The sequence below is a fragment of the Muscardinus avellanarius genome (genome assembly GCF_963383645.1).
Source record: "Muscardinus avellanarius genome assembly, chromosome: 9".
Classification (NCBI taxonomy): Eukaryota; Metazoa; Chordata; class Mammalia; order Rodentia; family Gliridae; genus Muscardinus; species Muscardinus avellanarius.
The window spans coordinates 98,468,296-98,486,514 of NC_137795.1; the positions used below are offsets into that span (position 1 = coordinate 98,468,296).

An 18,219-nucleotide genomic window follows, 5' to 3' on the forward strand; every position below is an offset into this window, starting at 1 on the left:
ACAACAGATTAGACCACATGGAGAATAGAATCTCGCTCCTTGAAGATGATCATTCTAAAAATGAACGCATAGTTTCTAATTTAGAAAAAAAAACCCGACAGCAGGAATCTGACATTGAAGAAATATGGGCCCATTTCAAGAGAGCTAACCTAAGAATAATTGGAATAGAGGAGGGAAAAGAAGGTGAAACCAAAGGGATCAACAATCTCTTCAAGGAAGTAATAGCAGAAAATTTTCCAAACATAGAGCAAGAGGTCGATACACAGATCCAGGAAACTTATAGAACTCCCTTTAGACAGGATCAGAGAAGAGGATCCCCACGCCACATAATTGTCAAAATGACTAATGTGGAAGCCAAGGAGAGAATCTTAAAGGCAACAAAAACAAAAGGCCACGTGACATACAGAGGCAAACCAATTAGAATCACTCCAGACTTCCCAAACCAAGTTATGAAAGCCAGAAGGGCTTGGAGTAACATATTCCAAACTCTGAAAGAAAACAACTTCCAGTCAAAAATTTCCTACCCAGCAAAACTATCCATCAAATTAGATGGGGAAATAAGAAGCTTCCATGACAAACAGCAACTGAAGGAATTTATGTCTTCAAAACCAGCGCTAGAGAAAATACTCAAGGAGATTAACTGCAAAGAGGAAATGGGTAATACACGCCAGAACCAAAGAAACAAGAATTCCCATCCAGCAGACAACTAAGCAAAGAAGAATAAACAGTATCTTAAACAGAAATAAGATCTTAACATGTTGGGAATTAAAAATTATCTCTCTATAATCACACTTAATGTAAACGGCCTCAACTCCCCAATAAAAAGACATAAAGTGGCAAAATGGATTAAAAGCCAGAATCCATCCATCTGCTGCTTACAAGAAACACACCTTACAAGTAAAGATAGGAACAAACTCAAGGTAAAGGGCTGGAGCAAGGTAATCCATGCTAATGGTACTCGAAGACAAGCAGGAGTAGCAACTATGATATCAGACAAGTTAGACTTCAAACCCAAACTTATTAGAAGAGACAAAGAAGGTCACATCTTACTGGTAAAAGGAATAGTCCAGCAAGAGGAAATAACAATAATCAACATCTATGCCCCAAACATAGGGGCAGCTACTTTCATAAATCAAACTCTTTGTGATATGAAGTCACACATAAATCCCAACACAATAATACTGGGAGACTTCAACACACCTCTCACAATACTAGACCGATCTTCCAGACAAAGGGTCAGTAAAGATGTCTCAGAACTAAAGAACACCATTAACCAAATGGACCTGTTGGACTCATATAGAATATTTCACCCAACTACAGCAGAGTTTACATTTTTCTCAGCTGCTCATGGAACCTTCTCCAAAATAGATCACATCCTGGGACACAAAATGAGCACTAGCAAATTTAAAAAATGTTACATACTTCCCTGTGTCATTTCAGACCATAATGGAATGAAACTAGAAATCAACTATAAGAAGACTCAGAGAAACAACATAAACATGTGGAGACTGAACACCACACTTCTGAATGAAGAATGGGTCATAGAAGATGTAAGAGGTGAAATCAAGAAATTTCTAGAAACAAATGAAAATAAAGAAACAACATATCAAAACCTCTGGGACACTTTGAAGGCAGTATTAAGAGGAAAATTTATAGCACTGAGTGCTCACATAAGAAAAACAGAAAATCTTCAAATAAATAGCCTTATGACACACCTCAAAGCCCTTGAAAAGCAGGAACAATTGAACCCCAAAGCCAGCAGAAGACGGGAAATTATTAAAATTAGAGCAGAAATTAACGAAATAGAGAATAAAAAAACAATACAGAAAATCAACAAAACTAAAAGCTGGTTTCTTGAAAAAATTAACAAGATTGATAAACCATTAGCCAACCTAACTAAAAAAAAGAGAGAATCAACCCAAATTATGAAGATAAGGGATGAAAAAGGAGACATTACTACTGACAGCGTAGAAATCCAGAGGATTATCAGAAACTACTTTGAAAAACTATACTCCAACAAAATGGAAAACCTGGAGGAAATCGACAACTTCCTAGATAAATACAACCTTCCTAAACTGAGTCAAGAAGATATAGAACACTTAAACCAACCAATAACAATTAAAGAGATTGAAACAGCAATAAAGAGCTTACCATCAAAGAAAAGCCCAGGACCAGATGGTTTCCCAAGTGAATTCTATAAAACCTTTATAGGAGAACTAATCCCAATACTACTCAAACTATTTCGGGAAATAGAAAAAACCGGGACTCTCCCAAATACATTCTATGAAGCCAACATCACACTAATACCCAAACCGAATAAAGACAGTTCAAGGAAGGAAAACTACAGGCCTATATCTCTGATGAACTTGGATGCAAAACTATTAAACAAAATACTAGCAACACGCATTCAAAACCACATCAAGAAAATCATTCACCATGACCAGGTAGGGTTCATCCCAGGGATGCAAGGCTGGTTCAATATACGAAAATCAATCCATGTAATTCATCATATAAACAGAATCAAAGACAAAAACCACATGATCATCTCAATAGATGCTGAAAAAGCATTTGATAAAATTCAACATCCATTTATGATAAAAACACTGCAGAGAATTGGAATAGAAGGAACATATCTCAACATTATTAAGGCAATCTACAATAAGCCCACTGCCAACATCATATTAAATGGGGAAAAACTTCAAGAATTCCCCCTAAAAACTGGAACGAGACAAGGATGTCCACTATCACCACTTCTCTTCAATATAGTACTAGAGACTCTAGCCAGAGCAATAAGGCAAGAAAAGGAAATCAAAGGAGTACAAATAGGAAAAGAAGAACTCAAGCTTTCACTATTTGCAGATGACATGATACTATACTTAGAAAACCCAACAAACTCAACCAAAAGGCTTATAGAACTGATCAACAAATTCAGCAAGGTATCTGGATACAAAATCAATCTTAAAAAATCAGAAGCTTTCCTGTACACCAACCATAAATCCACTGAAAAAGAAATTCAGAAAACACTTCCACTCAGGATCTCCCACAAAAAAATAAAATACCTAGGAATAAACTTGACCAAGGAGGTAAAAGATCTCTACAAAGAAAATTATAAAACACTGAAAAAAGAAATCGAAGAAGATCTTAGAAGATGGAAAGACCTTCCATGTTCATGGATTGGCAGAATAAATATTATTAAAATGGCCATACTCCCAAAACTGATCTACAGATTTAATGCAATGCCCATTAAACTACCAAGATCATTCCTCACAGACATAGAAAAATCAGTCCTTAAATTTATCTGGAATAACAAAAAGCCCAGAATAGCCAAGGTAGTTCTCAGCAACAAAAACCACGCAGGAGGAATCACAATACCTGACTTTAAACTATACTACAAAGCCATTGTAATAAAAACAGCATGGTACTGGCAAAAGAACAGATATATAGACCAATGGAGCAGAATAGAAGACCCAGAAACAAGTCCACACACTTTCAGCCAATTGATTTTTGACAAAGGGGCCAAAAACATACACTGGAAAAAAGATAGCCTCTTTAACAAATGGTGTTGGCAAAACTGGTTAACCATATGCAGAAAATTGGATGTTAATCCCACTTTTTCACCCTGTACAAAAGTCAACTCACGATGGATCAAAGACTTGGAAATTAAACCAGAGACTTTGAAGCTCCTTGAAGAGGGCATAGGTCCAACACTACAACACATAGGCACAGACAAACATTTCCTCAACAAGACCCCAAAGGCACAACAAATTAAAAGGAGAATCAATACATGGGATTGCATGAAACTGAAGAGCTTCTGTTCAGCAAAGGAAACTATCAAGAATCTCAATCGAGAGCCAACAGAATGGGAGAAGATTTTTGCCACCTACACCACTGATAGAGGACTAATATCTAGAATATACAGAGAACTCAAGAAACTCAACACTAAGAAAACAAAACATCCAATAACAAAATGGGCAAATGAACTAAATAGACACTTCACAAAAGAAGAAATTCAGATGGCCAATAAATGCATGAAAAAATGCTCAACATCACTGGCAATCAGAGAGATGCAAATCAAAACTACCCTGAGATTTCACCTAACTCCAACTAGAATGGCCATCATTCAAAACACAAACAACAACAGATGCTGGCGAGGATGTGGAGAAGTGGGAACTCTAAGACATTGTTGGTGGGATTGCAAATTAGTGCAACCACTTTGGAAAACAGTATGGAGAATCCTCAGAAGAATGGGAACAAATCTACCATTTGATCCAGCAATACCACTGTTGGGTATCTACCCAAAAGAAAAGAAACCAAACTATCAAACTAATGCATGTGTATCTATGTTCATAGCTGCACAATTCACCATAGCCAAACTATGGAACCAGCCAAGATGTCCATCAACAGATGAATGGATTACAAAACTGTGGGATATGTACACAATGGAATTTTACTCAGCCATCAAAAAAAACTCAATTACATCATTTTCAGGGAAATGGATGGAGCTGGAGGACATTATGCTAAGTGAGATTAGTCAGGCACAAAAAATAAGAAATCAGATGCTTTCCCTAATATGTGAGAGTTAGGGAGAAATGGGTCATAGGAGGAACTCTTGGAAGAGCATCAGTAACTTTTAACTCTGTTTACATTGTCTTTGGATATACAATATTTTTTTATTTTTTAAGGGAGTTTATTTACCCTTTTGTTGCCTGTGCCATTGAAATCATATCCAAGAAATCACTTCCAATTTCAATGTTGTGAGGTTTTATGACCCAGATTTTCTTCTAAAAGCTGATAGTATTAAGATTTATATTTAGGTCCTTTATCTATTTTGAGTTAATATTTGTATATGTGTTAGGTAAGGGTCCAATTTTATTATTTTTCATTTATTATTATTTTTCAACAATATTTAGTTAAAAGACTAGTATTTCCTCCACCAAAAGTTCATGGAAACCTTGTCAAAAATAACTTGACAATGTATGGAAGAATTTATCTCTAGGCTTTTATTTAGCTCCAATGGTTTATATATCTGCCTTTAGAACAGTACTACACTGTTTCAATTATTGTAGCTTTATATGGTTTGAAATCAGAAAATATACATCTTCTAGCTTTGTTCTTCTTTGAGACTTTTTTGGGTATCTAGAGCCCATATTCCATATCAGGATAGATTTTTTTTCTGAAAAATAAATAAATAAATGTATGATAGTTTCACCTAAAAAAAAGAAAAAGAAAAAAAATATTCTCTGGTAAGAAAGAAAGCAAAAAGAAATATTGAAATGTTATCTTTAAGTCATCAAAAGTTTGGTACCAGACAAATGAAACTGTTATGTGAGATTATCAATGTTAATATTGTATAAATTGCTATAATACTAGATGTCAACCACTAAGCCAAGCGTGGGAAGGAGGGATGGGGAGGGAATGGGGTGGGGATCGGGTAGGGGCTAACTGGGCGATGTGTGCATGTATGTCTACAAAAGTATCTTATTTATACCACTATGATGTATGAATACATTGCACCAATAAAAAATAAATTTAAAAAATAAAATAAAATAAAATAAAATAAAATAAAAAAAAAATAAAATCTAAAAAAAAAAAAAAAAAAAAAAAACAATATAGAGAAATAGCAGTCCTCTTTCACGGCGAATTTTTCCATAAGTTCCAGTGCATTTAGATAAGTTTTGTCTGCATCTCCAGTGTCCTGGCATCCATAACGGCTTTCTTACCACCTCTCCGATATTTTTCTTTATCTTTTTCTGTTCTGGGCCCGGTTTCTCCAGGGGTCTGGCGTGCTACTCGCAGTTCGGCCGGGACCCAGAGTCCCGCGATCTGGGCCCCAGCTGGGGTGCCCTGTGCTCGACCCCCGCCCAGAACCCAGCGTCTTACTGGGCCTTGTTTCTCCAGGGGTCTGGCGTGCTACTTGCAGTTAGGCCTGGGGCCCAGAGTCCCGCGACCCGGGCCCCATCTGGCGTGCCCAGCCCGCGACCCCCGCCCAGAACCCAGCGTCTTACTGGGTCCGGTTTCTCCAGGGGTCTGGCGTGCTACGCGCAGTTCGGCAGGGGCCCAGAGTACTGCGACCCGGGCCCCATTAGGCCTGCCCCGCCCGCGACCCCCGCCCAGAACCCAGCGTCTTACTGGGCCTGGTTTCTCCAGGGGTCTGGCGTGCTACGCGCAGTTCGGCCCGGGGCCCAGGGTCCCGCGACCCAGGCCCCGGCTTTTGTGCGCCGCGCGCGACCCCTGCCCAGAACCCAGCGTCTTACTTGGCCTGGTTTCTCCAGGGGTCTGGCGTGCTATGCGCAGTTCGGTCTGGGGCCCAGAGTCCCGCGACCCGGGCCCCATCTGGCGTGCCCAGCCCGCGACCCCCGCCCAGAACCCAGCGTCTTACTGGGTCTGGTTTCTCCAGGTGTCTGCTTGTTTTAAATTTAACCAAAAATAGTAATATGTCTGAAAATTGGAAGTAAATAGACTAAAGGAGCTAGGCATGGTGGCACACACCTATAATCTCTGTACTTGGGAGGCTGAGACAGGAGGATCACAGGTTTGAGGATGACACGTGGTAACTTAGCAAGACCCTTTTTCAAAATAAAAAACAGGCTGAGCATGATTACCCATGCCTGTGACCCCAGGACTTGGGAGGCTGAGACAGGGAGATCACAGGTTTGAGGCCAGCCTCAGAAACTCGCTAAGACCCTCCTCAGCTTACTAAAACCCATTTTAAAAATAAATAAAAAATGGGGAGGAGGGTGAAGGTGTAGCTCAGATAAATAATGCCCCTGGGCTTAATCTCCAGTTCTGATACAGGATTCCTGCTCTTACTGGACTCTTGATCCAGTGGATTTCGACTAAGTAGTCTAAGGACTAATAAAGGGTGTTGGAATATGAAAGTTTATTTGTATGCCAAAGAAAGAAAACAGATTAGCTCCCACACAAGGGAATCTCTCAAAGGAGCACCCACTGAGGTTTTTGGGAGGTGAGTTTCTATCCTTTCTCTGGCTCTCCATCTGCTCATTTGCAATTGGTCAGAATTGGGTCTTGGGAAAGCTGGGCGTGGTGCGACGCGCTTGTAATCTCAGCATTCGGGAGGCCGAAACAGGAGGATCGCGGTTCTCGGCCAGCCTCAGCTACTTAGGCTCTTTGCAACTCAGCGAAACCCTGTTTCAAAATAAAGAATTTAAAAAAATAAAATAGGGCTGGGGGTGTAGCTCGAAGGTAGAATGTCCCTAGGTTCCATCCCCAGTACTGAAGAAAAAAAAAAGAAGAAGTGGGTCTTGGGGGTCCAATGTCCTTTTCCCAGTTTCAGTCCTTAACTTGAATCATTAACTTGCGGGCTGGTGGGCCCTAATCGTCTGGAGCCACGTGTCTGCGCCGCCCCTCCCCACTTTGATCACACGTGGAACTCCCTTTCCCTGGCTGTGCTCAGAGTGCAGTGCTCAGGTGCAGCCCGCAGGAGGGGCTGGAGTTGTTTTGTTGCCATCGTCCTTGCCTGGTCATTGTTATCTTTCTATCTTATTAACCTTCCCTGTTTTTATTCCTTATACAGATGGTTTCTTTTAACCTTTCCTGTTCCTAAGTCCACTGCCCTGCCTCAGTACCATAAAATAAAAGAATTGGAGGTGTGACTCAGAGGTAGAATGCTCCTGGGTTCCATCTTCAGTACCACAAAAGAATAATAGTAATAATTAAAGGTACAGTGCTGGTACAACAATGCATCTCTGAAAACTAGGTGTGTGCCTCTCTGTATCTCTATATAGCACTGTTTCTACACAAAAGTATACATATCAGTGAACTAAGATAAGTAGTTATTCATTCTCCAACTGGTTGAGGGGGCAAGAGGAAGCACCGAGGCTGGAACACAAGGAGTATGTAAAGGAATCGATAAAATGTTATCTGTCTTACATGAGCTTATGGTATATGCCTGAACTTCCAAAGAACTTGTTATTCAGGGTAGTATGTAAAGTAATTTATGCCACAATTACTTCACTTTGCCCAAGCTGTGAGTTAACAGATAAGATTAAAAAAACAACAAAAACAAACAAACAAACAAACAAAAAAACAAGGTCTTGTTAGGTTGCTGAGAGTCTCGCTAACTTGCTGAGGTTGTCCTCGAACCTGCTATCCTGTCTCATCCTTCCAAATCCTGGGATACAGACATGTTCCACCACACCCGGCAGGTGTTAGTTCTGGTTCATTCTTAGGAGTTGACTTACTGTCTTTTAAGGTCTCTTTCAGTTCCAACATTCCACGATCCCGTGATTTTTAAAGACGACCTTGCAACATGTTAACTGGTTAAGATAAAACCGTCCAATCAGCAAATATTTATTGCCGTTCTTTATTGTGTGTACGGGCATCTAAGCAGATGATAAACTGTTCCGGTTTCACTTCCGTCTCCAAACATCAATTCCCTCTGTTCAAGCTGAAAGGAAAAAAAAAAAAAATTATGATTCGCTCACTAGCTGGTGACACAGACCAGGTGCCAGACACAGCCCGGATTGTTATGGAGCCCAAGCAAATCCCACACGGAAGTGGTCTTTGGACATTTCTTTCCCCGGAAATGTGCACTTGAAAAACAACGGCAGCATAATCAGCCTTTTTGTAAATCAACTCATAGACAGAGATAGAACCAAACGGTTGCTTTCAGCACAAAGAACGACAAACTCCTCCCTGGAAAGCAACTTGCACTCTTCCAGCGGCGGAAGTGGTACGGAACCAAGATGCAGAGGGCGCCGCTGCTCCGGCGGGCTCTTCTCCTGGACGGACCCGCCCGCCGGCGGGGTTGCCGTGGAGACCGGCCTGGCTATGTTGCTGCCGCGACCTGCGGAGGCGCGGCCTGTGCTGACGGTCTACCGAGCGGGCTCACCGGGACGACGCCAAGATGGTTAGTGACTCTGAACAGGGAAAGACAAGTTCGAGTAGGTCCTGGGAATGGAGATTAGATGTTCCCACACACTTTTGGGCAAAGTCTAAGTGTGTCAGCAGAGGGAGAGAGGGAGATCGTCTTTCCTCCTTGGTTCCCATGGGGGACGGGGAGGGATGCAATTGTAAACACCTGGATGGTTAGTGACCTCCTGCGCCTCTCCACTTCCCCACACCTGAGCTACAGGGGGATTGAAAGCGGAGCGAGGGGAGGCTGAGGTGCCAGAAGCTGCGTGAAAGCATCTTCTATGGATAAAGAAGTTGGGAGTGGCTGTTTGGTTCAGCTCAAGTAGAGAATGATGGCTCGTTTAGCAATATACAAGTTACACAAAGAGTTTGAATAGGCTACCGTCGGGGGTTATTAAGGTTTTGACTTGCAAATTGTGGCGCTGGCACTCTGCTTCAAACGGAACATCTTCAGTGGCATGGGACCATTCAGTTATCTTTGTTGTTTCTTTTACAGATGCTTTCAAGGGCCAAACCTGCTGTAGGTGGGGAACTACCGCACACTGACAAAAGAAAGAAGAAAGGTAGGAAGATTCCAAAACTAGAGGAGCTACTTTCACAAAGAGATTTCACTGGCGCTATTACTCTGTTGGAGGTAATGTCCAAAGAAATTTGCTTCTGGGTCTGGTGAATGTCAGATTATATAGTGCTCGGGTGAATTCTAGTTGCTATGCTGTTGAAACAGGTGGGTGCAGTATGGGACTTCTTCAAGGAAGTCCTTAGTAAATTTAGTCAGTCTCAGGTTCCAGATTCCTGATTAAAGGTGAACTAGAAACAACAACAACAACAACAACAAAAGCCCCTGTATTTCTTGTTTTTATACTTTTATTGGCATATTGTAATTATTACTATTTTTTTGGTGGTAGGAACTGAACCCAGGGGCTACACCCCCACCCCTCTTTCATTTTTTATTTTTCAAACAGGGTCTCATTAAGTTGCAAAAGGTCTCACTAAGTTGCTGAGGCTGGCTGCAAACTTGAGATCCTCCTGTCTCAGCCTCACGGGGATTATAAGTGTGGGCCACCACACCTGGCTGGTGTATTGTAATTACATATTATAGTGAGGCTCAAAGTCATATAAACAAACAGCACACAGATCTTGAGCTCACTCCCCACCCATCCCTGTACATAACACTCATACTGGTACTGATACTCTCTTACAATGGCATAGCATAATTCAAACTGTTTTTTTCATTAGCAGAACCATATTTCTTGAGGACCACTTTGATGATGTGTAGTCCCACAGATGGTGAATCCAACCTAAAGATATTAAGTGACATTTAATCGTATGTCATTTCACACACTGCTTAACTCTTAATTTACGATTTTTATTTTTTATTCTGTTACAAAATTTGAGTCAAATGAAATAATACTATCATGCTTTTTTAATATTTACAGTACTGGGGATTGAACGTAGGGGCATTCTACCTCTGGGCAATATCCACAGCCCTATTTTTTATTCTGTATTTTGAAACAGGGCATCACTGAGTTGCAAAGGGCCTCACTGAGTTGCAAAGGGTGCTTGGGAGGCTGAGACAGGAGGATGGCACGGGTTCGAAGCCAGCCTCAGCTACTTAGTGAGGCTTTCAGCAACTTAGTGAGACCCTGTTTCCAAATAAAATATAAAAAAAAAGGTCTGGGAGTATAGCCTGGAGGTAGAAAGCTTCTGGGTTCCACCCCCAGTACCACACCCCCCCAAAAAAAACCCAAGTGTGCACCACCACGCCTGGCTGAACTTTTCTTTTATTGGTTGAGGAATTCATAAACTTTGTTCACAGTGGACATACAGGAGGCCAGTCTTCTGTACATCCTTAACTCTTATACTCCTGGGAAGCCAGCTTGTTCAAGGGTAGCAATGATTTAACGGTCTGTCCTCGGTGAAGGGTGCAACCTATTAATATAGGTATGTGCTAATGGGATGGGGTGGAAGTATGAACCCGAATGCACCTGAGTATGGAGGGTGGGAATATGGGTTTTGGACGCAGACAGTATTTTAAGTCTCTGTCCATGCGTGTACTGGCTACGTGACCTGACATTCATTACTTAATTCATTTAGACTTTTGGTTATTTGGCTTTAAATACTTCACATTAATTCTTTTGTTCCTTAAATATTAGCCAAAATTGTTAGATGACTCCAATATTTTCAATAAGATGTCACTAACCATAGAAAATGTGAAATATTTCCAAATTAAAATTCTGTGCCAGTTAGAAGGTAATTGTGCTGAGTTCTGTAGGTAGAGGATAAACTGCATATTGTCCCGCTTATATTACTTAACTTCTTATCATTCGTCAGTAACTTAACATCGCATTTTTTAAACAGAGTTTACTATTCAAAATTTTCATGTTTTTTTTTCCAATGAATTTTAAATCTGAAGTTCAAACGTCATGTTGGGGAACAAGAAGAGGATACTAATTTGTGGATTGGATACTGTGCTTTTCACTTGGGGGACTACAAGAGAGCTCTGGAGGTTAGTAAAAAAATGTAACAGGAATATGTTTAAAACATGATTAAACTTGTATTAATAATAACATACTCATGGCTACATCCATACAATGGAGAAGGAAACAAAGTAAAAACCACTCTATTTACCTTCCCCTTTCTACTTCTTTATTAACTGAAGCAACCACTGGTGTTTCTTAAGTGTAAAACTCTGGAATTTTCCATATATATATATATAGATATAGATATACATATATATATGTTAACATATGAGTATGTATCTTGTTTACTTTTTACTTTTACATGTAATGTGATTGTACATTATATTATTAGGATTAGTGTGGTATTGAACCTAGGACCGTACATGTACTAGGCCAGTACTCTACCCATGAGCTGTCAGGATTCTACCCCTGAGCTGTCCGTACTCTACCCCTGAGCTGTCCGTACTCTACCCCTGAGCTGTCCGTACTCTACCCCTGAGCTGTCCGTACTCTACCCCTGAGCTGTCAGTACTCTACCCCTGAGCTGTCCGTACTCTACCCCTGAGCTGTCAGTACTCTACTCTACCCCTGAGCTGTCAGGACTCTACCCCTGGGCTATCAGGACTCTACTCTACCCTGAGCTGTCAGGATTCTACCCCCGAGCTGTCAGGACTCTACCCCTGAGCTGTCAGTACTCTACCCCTGAGCTGTACTCCTGGCCTAAACTGAGTTTTTTTGTTGTTTTTTGTTTTTTCTGAACTGGGGGTTGAACCCAGGAGCATTCTCCCTCCAATCTATACCCCAGCCCTATTTTTTATTCCTTTTTTGAACCTGCAATCTACCTGTTTCAGCTTCCCAAGTACTGGGATTACAGGCGTACATCGCCACACCTGGCTGTCCCCCAGTCCTTTTTTCTTTTTTCTTTTTGAAATGGTCTCAATCAGGAGTGATAGTACATACCTGTAGTCCTAGTACTGGGGAGGCTAATACAGGAGGATCACAGGTTGGAGGACAGCCTCAGCAAGTAGTCAGACTCTCATTAACCCAGCAGGGCCCTATTTAAAAATAAAATAAAATAAGCCAGGCGTGGTGGCACACGCTTGTAATCCCCACGCTTGAGAGGCAGAGACAGGAGGATCGCGCAGGTTCGAAGCCAGCCGCGCGCGCTGGCTTAAGAGACCCTGTTTCCAAATAAAAATGTAAAAATAGGTCTGGGAGTGTAGCCCGGAGGTAGAAAGGCTTCCAGGAACCCAGTACCACAAATAAATAAATAAATAAATAAAATAAATAAATAAATAAATAAAATATGACTAGAAGTAGGAGTGTAGCCCAGAGGTAGAATGCCCTTGAGTTCAATCCCAGCATCACAAGAAAGAAAGAATGAATGAATGAATGAATGAATGAATGAATGAGGAAGGGACGAAGGGAGGGAGGGAAGGAAGGAATCACTAACTTGCAGAAGGCTTCACTAACTTGTTGAGGTAGGCCTCAAACCTGTAGTCTTCCATTTCAGCCTCCCAAATACTGGGATTACAGACATGTGCCACCACACCCAGCTAAAAAACCTATCTTTTCGTGTATGTGTGTGTGGTACTGTAGATTGAACCCAGGTACTTTCTACTTCTGAGCTATACCCTAGCCCCCCCCTTTTTTTTTAAATAGGATCTCACTGAGTTTTTGAGGCTGACATTGAACCTGCAATCCTTCTGTCTCAGCCTCCCAAGTACTGGGATTATAGGCATGTTCCACCACACCTGACTAAACTACCTTTTTTGTGGGGGCAGACCTGGGGCTTGAATCCATGGGCAGTTTACTTCTAAGCTATACCCCACCCTACTTTTTATTCTTTTTTTTTTTTTTTTTTTGTACTGGGAATGGAAATCAGGGGCTTTCTACCTCCAGGCCACACCCTCAGACCTATTTTACATTTTATTTGGAAACAGGGTCTCACTAAGCTGCTGAGAGCCTAAGTAGCTGAGGCTGGCTTCGAACCTGCATGGTCCTCCTGTCTCAGCCTCCCAGGTACTGGGATTACAAGCGTGCACCACCATGCCTGGCTTATTCTTTCTTTTGAAACAGGGTCTAACCAAGTTGTGGAGGGCCTCAAGTAGCTAAGGCTGGCTGTGAACCTGCAATCCTCTTGTCTCAGCCTCCCAAGTACTGGAATTACAAGTATGTACCACCATGCTTGGCTTACAACTACCTTTTTTTTTTTTTTTTTGGTGGTACTGGGGGTGGAACCCAGAGGCTTTCTACCTCTGGGCTATACTCCCAGACCTTTTTTTTTAATATTTTATTTGGAAACAGGGTCTCACTAAGTTGCTGAGAGCCTCACTAAGTAGCTGAGGCTGGCTTCGAACCTGTGCGATCCTCCTGTCTCAGCCTCCCAAGCGCGGGGATTACAAGCGTGTGCCACCACGCCTGGCTACAACTACCTTTTTTAATGTAAAGGAAAATCGACAAAAATTACCAAAGGCAAGAAACAAGTAGAATGAAATAAAATTAGAACATATTAAATTATCATTTTATAAGTTAACTGAACCTGTGTATTTATTTTGTATATCTTTTTAAGGTAGCAAAAATAAAATATTTCATTTTTACAGTTTATTAGTCCATATCAATTTTTAAAATGAGGGAAAAAACCAAGGGTGAGATTCAGTGGGCAATAGTCTTGCATGGGTAGAATTGAGTTTTATCCTTAGCATTTAACCTTTTCAGATACAGAATATTTGAGGACCATATAAGACTCCCTAAGTGTGAAGTTGACCTATCTCAGTAAAATCCTACACTGCTAAGAAGAATGACCTATCGTTTGGCAATGTTTATTGCCAAAATCAGATCACCATTTAATATATATTTCAGGAATATGAAAATGCGACAAAGGAGGAAAATTGCAATCCTGAAGTCTGGGTGAACCTCGCCTGCACCTACTTTTTCCTTGGGATGTATAAACAAGCAGAAGCAGCTGGATTTAAAGGTAAAACGGGCTGGGGTTTGTTGTTAATGTTGTTTATTTCTAGTACTGGGAATTAAACCCCTTTGCATTCTACCTCTGAGCTATACCCCCTGCCTTATTTGATTTTTTATTTTGAAACATGGTCTCACTAAGTTGCAGAGGGCCTGGAAAGTTGCTGGGCTGGCCTTCACCTCCTGTCATAGTCTCCTCAGTGCCAGGATGATAGGTGTGCGTCACCACGTCAGGCCGGATGGGCTGAGTTCATACCTGAAACTCTTCACTCACAGGAAGAGTCGTTTTGCAGATTATAAACATTTTTTTGTTCCTCTTTTTAGTGTTGTGTGTGTGTGGTACTCAGGATGGAATCCAGGGCCCTTCTGCCTCTGGGCTGCACCCCTAAACCTGCTTTATATTTTTAGTTGGAGACGAAGTCTCTCCAAGTTGCTGAGAGCCTCACTAAGTCTTAGCTGAGGCCTGTGATCCTCCTGTCTCAGCCTCCCAAGTACTGGGGTTTCAAGCATCCACCAACACACCCAGCCTTTCGTTCCTTTTTTATTGAAGAAAAAAACCTGACTGACATTAGAAAGCTAAAAAATGCTGTTACTCTTAAAAGAATATTTGATTTAAAGCCAGGTGTGGTGGTGCATGCTTGTAATCCCAGGATTTGGGAGGCTGAAACAAGAGGATCTCAGCTCAAGGACAGCTTCAACTACTTAGTGAGGCCTTCTGCAACTCAGTGAGACCCTGTTTCAAAATAAAGAATAAAAAATAGGGCTGGGAGTGTAGCTCAGAGGTAGAATGCCCCTGGGTTCCATCTCTAGTATTGAAAAAAAAAAAAAAAAGGAAAATATTTGATTTGAACTGGGTGCAGGGGTACATGCCTATAATAGCAGCTACGCAGGAGACTGAGACAGGAAGATTGAAGCTCAAGACCAGCCTGGGCAATTTAGCAAGACTCTGTTTTGAAACAACAAAACAAACAAAAAAGGAAACAGGACTGGGGGTAGCTGGGCGGTAGAGCACTTGCCTAGCATGTGTGAGGTTCTGGGCTCCATCCCCAGTACCACGGAGGAAAAAAATACTGCATCTGATCTGAGATTAAAGAGAGTTAATTCCCCCCATTCTTCCTGCAGTACTCCCGCCCCCGCCCGAGCAGCTCTAGCTAGAAAGCACAAGGACTGGAGAAGGGCAGGGCTCTCGCAGCCATCACGGAGGACAGCGCGCGCTGGTGCGCGGTCTGCAGGCGTTCTCGCTCAAGCTCCTGTGCTGTGGGCTTCAGAGTTGCTTTTCCAGTCTCAGAAGGAGAAACTCAGTAATTTCACTTTGAAGAATCCAGACCCCTTCCCTGTGTTTTTTTATTTGGCATGACAGTTATCTCAGAATTACATTCAAATTTACAAATAAAAATAAGGGAAAAGAGAAACATGGGAGAGAAGAATAAGGCTGATTAGAGTTTAGATCAAGTTAAAGGCAAGGACACGTAGAGGGCATGAGGGGAAGGGGTGTGTTAGGAAAGCATGTGTCCAAGGATAGAATACATACACACAAACGTGAACATGTACATATGAAATATAGTAACATATACATGTATACATACATAAATGTCTTCATGGAAAATGGGGAACTTGAAACCTTTCTTGATTTGTATCCAAATTGTTTCATATATACCAGGGTCTTTTTTCTTAATTTAGTCCTAAGGTCCTTTATCTGATGTCTATAGACTTTATCTGAGCCTAGAAGAGTGTTAGATACTTTAAAAGTGATCAGGTAACTATCTTCATATAGATAGATAGATAGATAGATAGATAGATAGATAGATAGATAGATAGATAGATGAATAGATAGATACTATTAAAGTATGAATTTTTTGTACAAACGATATTTGGAACTTGAAAGGTATTCACTTTCTTGTTTGGCTGCATTATTATGCTAGAAGACCTAAGAAATAAAGACTAGGTTAGTATCTAGGAATATGTGGCATTTTAATTGTGGAAAAGGAGATTTCAGAAAGAACTGAGAAAAAACACTGTAAGGAACATCTGCATGAGAGTGTGCCGAGCGCCCAGTCTCCTGCCCGTGCGATTCAGTCAGTGAACGGCACAGGGCGCTCTAACTGGGTGTATGGCACATGGGGTGTGGTGCCGTTTGACACCGTAATAGAATCAGCTAGATTCTCGTGGTGGGGAAGAACAGGCTCTTAGAACATTTATCTTATGTAATTTTACTTTATTTTTTTGGTGGTACTGGGGGTGGAACCCAGAAGCTTTCTACCTCTGGGCTATACTCCTAGACCTATTTTATATTTTATTTGGAAACAGGGTCTAAGTTGCTGAGAGCCTCACTAAGTAGCTGAGGCTGGCTTCGAACCTGTGCGATCCTCCTGTCTCAGCCTCCCAAGCCCGGGGATTACAAACTGCGCCACCATGCCCGGCTTCTGTGGTTTTTTTTTTTTAGGGGACTATAAGGTTTATCTAGGGAAGTGGGGTATAGTTTAAAGAAGGCAGTAATAAAGGGTTACATTGTAGAGAAAGCATCTGGAATGGTCCATGTCCTGGAGTAGAAACTGGCTCCCTTCTGGATTCTTATGTTGCTCCTACTACAGGTAAAGACCAGTCATGAAAAATATTTACTACAGCAGAAGTGTGTCAGGGTGAGATCGATGAGAATTCAGGGGGAGTCACGTACTTATCATTTTATTCAAGCCAGAGACTAGGTGCCATAGACTGTTGAGTCTTTAATAAACAGCTTGGATCTTTTTTCAGCTCCCAAAAGCCGACTTCAAAACCGCCTGCTCTTCCATTTGGCTCACAAGGTATGTATGTTTTCATTTCTAGTGTTTTGTTTTAACAATGTGTTTTCTAGCCAGGCATGGTGCACATTTGTAATCCCAGTACGTGGGAGGCTGAGACTAGGGTTGTAGGTTCACGGCCGGCCTCAGCAACTTAGTGAAGCCCTCTGCAACTTAGTGAGACCCTGTTTCAAAATCAAGAATACAAAATAGGGCCTGGGGTTTAGCTTGGAGGTAGAATGCCCCTGGGTTCCATCTTCAGTACTGCAAAACAAAGCAAAACAAAAACCCAGTATGTTTTCCTACTTTCTTCTTGTTAACAATAGTGAAAGGTAGTTAATTAAATTCCTGTTAATGGTATTTCTAGGACAAGTAGAATTTTATAGGATTTCTTTCCCTGTCAGTGTTCTTTACCTAACTCTAATTTATTCAGAGATGTTAAATTTTAGTTCTCCTTAAACAGTAGTCATCTAAGAAGGTTAGCTTGAGTCAAGTATCTTTAGGAAACAAATTTAAATACACGTTGTTCTGACTCTTGGAAATAAATACAAACTTCAGAATTGCCTTATGGCAATAATTTTGATCATCATAAGATGATATTTTAAATAATAGTTTTATAAATTATTAAAGTTACATTTAGTCAGGCATGATGGCACACATCAGTACTCTCAATACTTGGAAAACTGAGATATGAGGATCACAGGTTTGAAGCCAGCCTCCACAATTTAGTGAGGCTCTCAACAACTTAGAGAGACCCTGTTTCCCAGTAAAAAACAAAATATGGCTGGGAGTTTAGCTTAGAGGTAGAATGCTGCTGGGTTCAATCTCCAGCACCAAAAACAAAAACAAAAAACAAAGTTAGAAACATTTGCTGTATCAAAAAAATATATATATAAATAAGGGAAAAAGCAAATGAAATAATATCTACTATTGTAAAATAACTACCTTTTAGTGGGGTGTGGTGGGACATGCCTGTAATCCTAGTACTTAGGAGGCTGGGACAGGAGGACCGCAGGTGGGAGGACAGCCTCAACAAGTAGGTGCATCAACTCATGAATAAATATCAAGATATTTATTTTTTCTCTATTCATTCTTCAGTACTCGAGATTGAACCCTGAGGCATTTTACCTCCAAGCTACAAC

At 41.1% G+C, this 18,219-nt stretch overlaps 1 protein-coding gene across 2 annotated transcripts in view; it reads left to right on the plus strand.

The window, feature by feature from the left end:
• Positions 1-9,370: 9,370 nt before the first annotated feature.
• Positions 9,371-18,219, plus strand: part of IFT56 (intraflagellar transport 56) — a gene marked incomplete at both ends in the record, with an annotated part of 41,995 nt that continues 33,146 nt past the window's right edge. Inside the window, 4 exons of one of the 2 annotated variants that reach the window (XM_080700838.1) lie at positions 9,371-9,508; positions 11,288-11,380; positions 14,196-14,310; positions 17,052-17,101. In XM_080700838.1, coding sequence (XP_080556964.1) covers positions 9,371-9,508; positions 11,288-11,380; positions 14,196-14,310; positions 17,052-17,101 — 396 coding nt within the window. The remainder of the gene's footprint in view (positions 9,509-11,287; positions 11,381-14,195; positions 14,311-17,051; positions 17,102-18,219) is intronic. The other variant, XM_080700839.1, reaches the window with a different exon arrangement.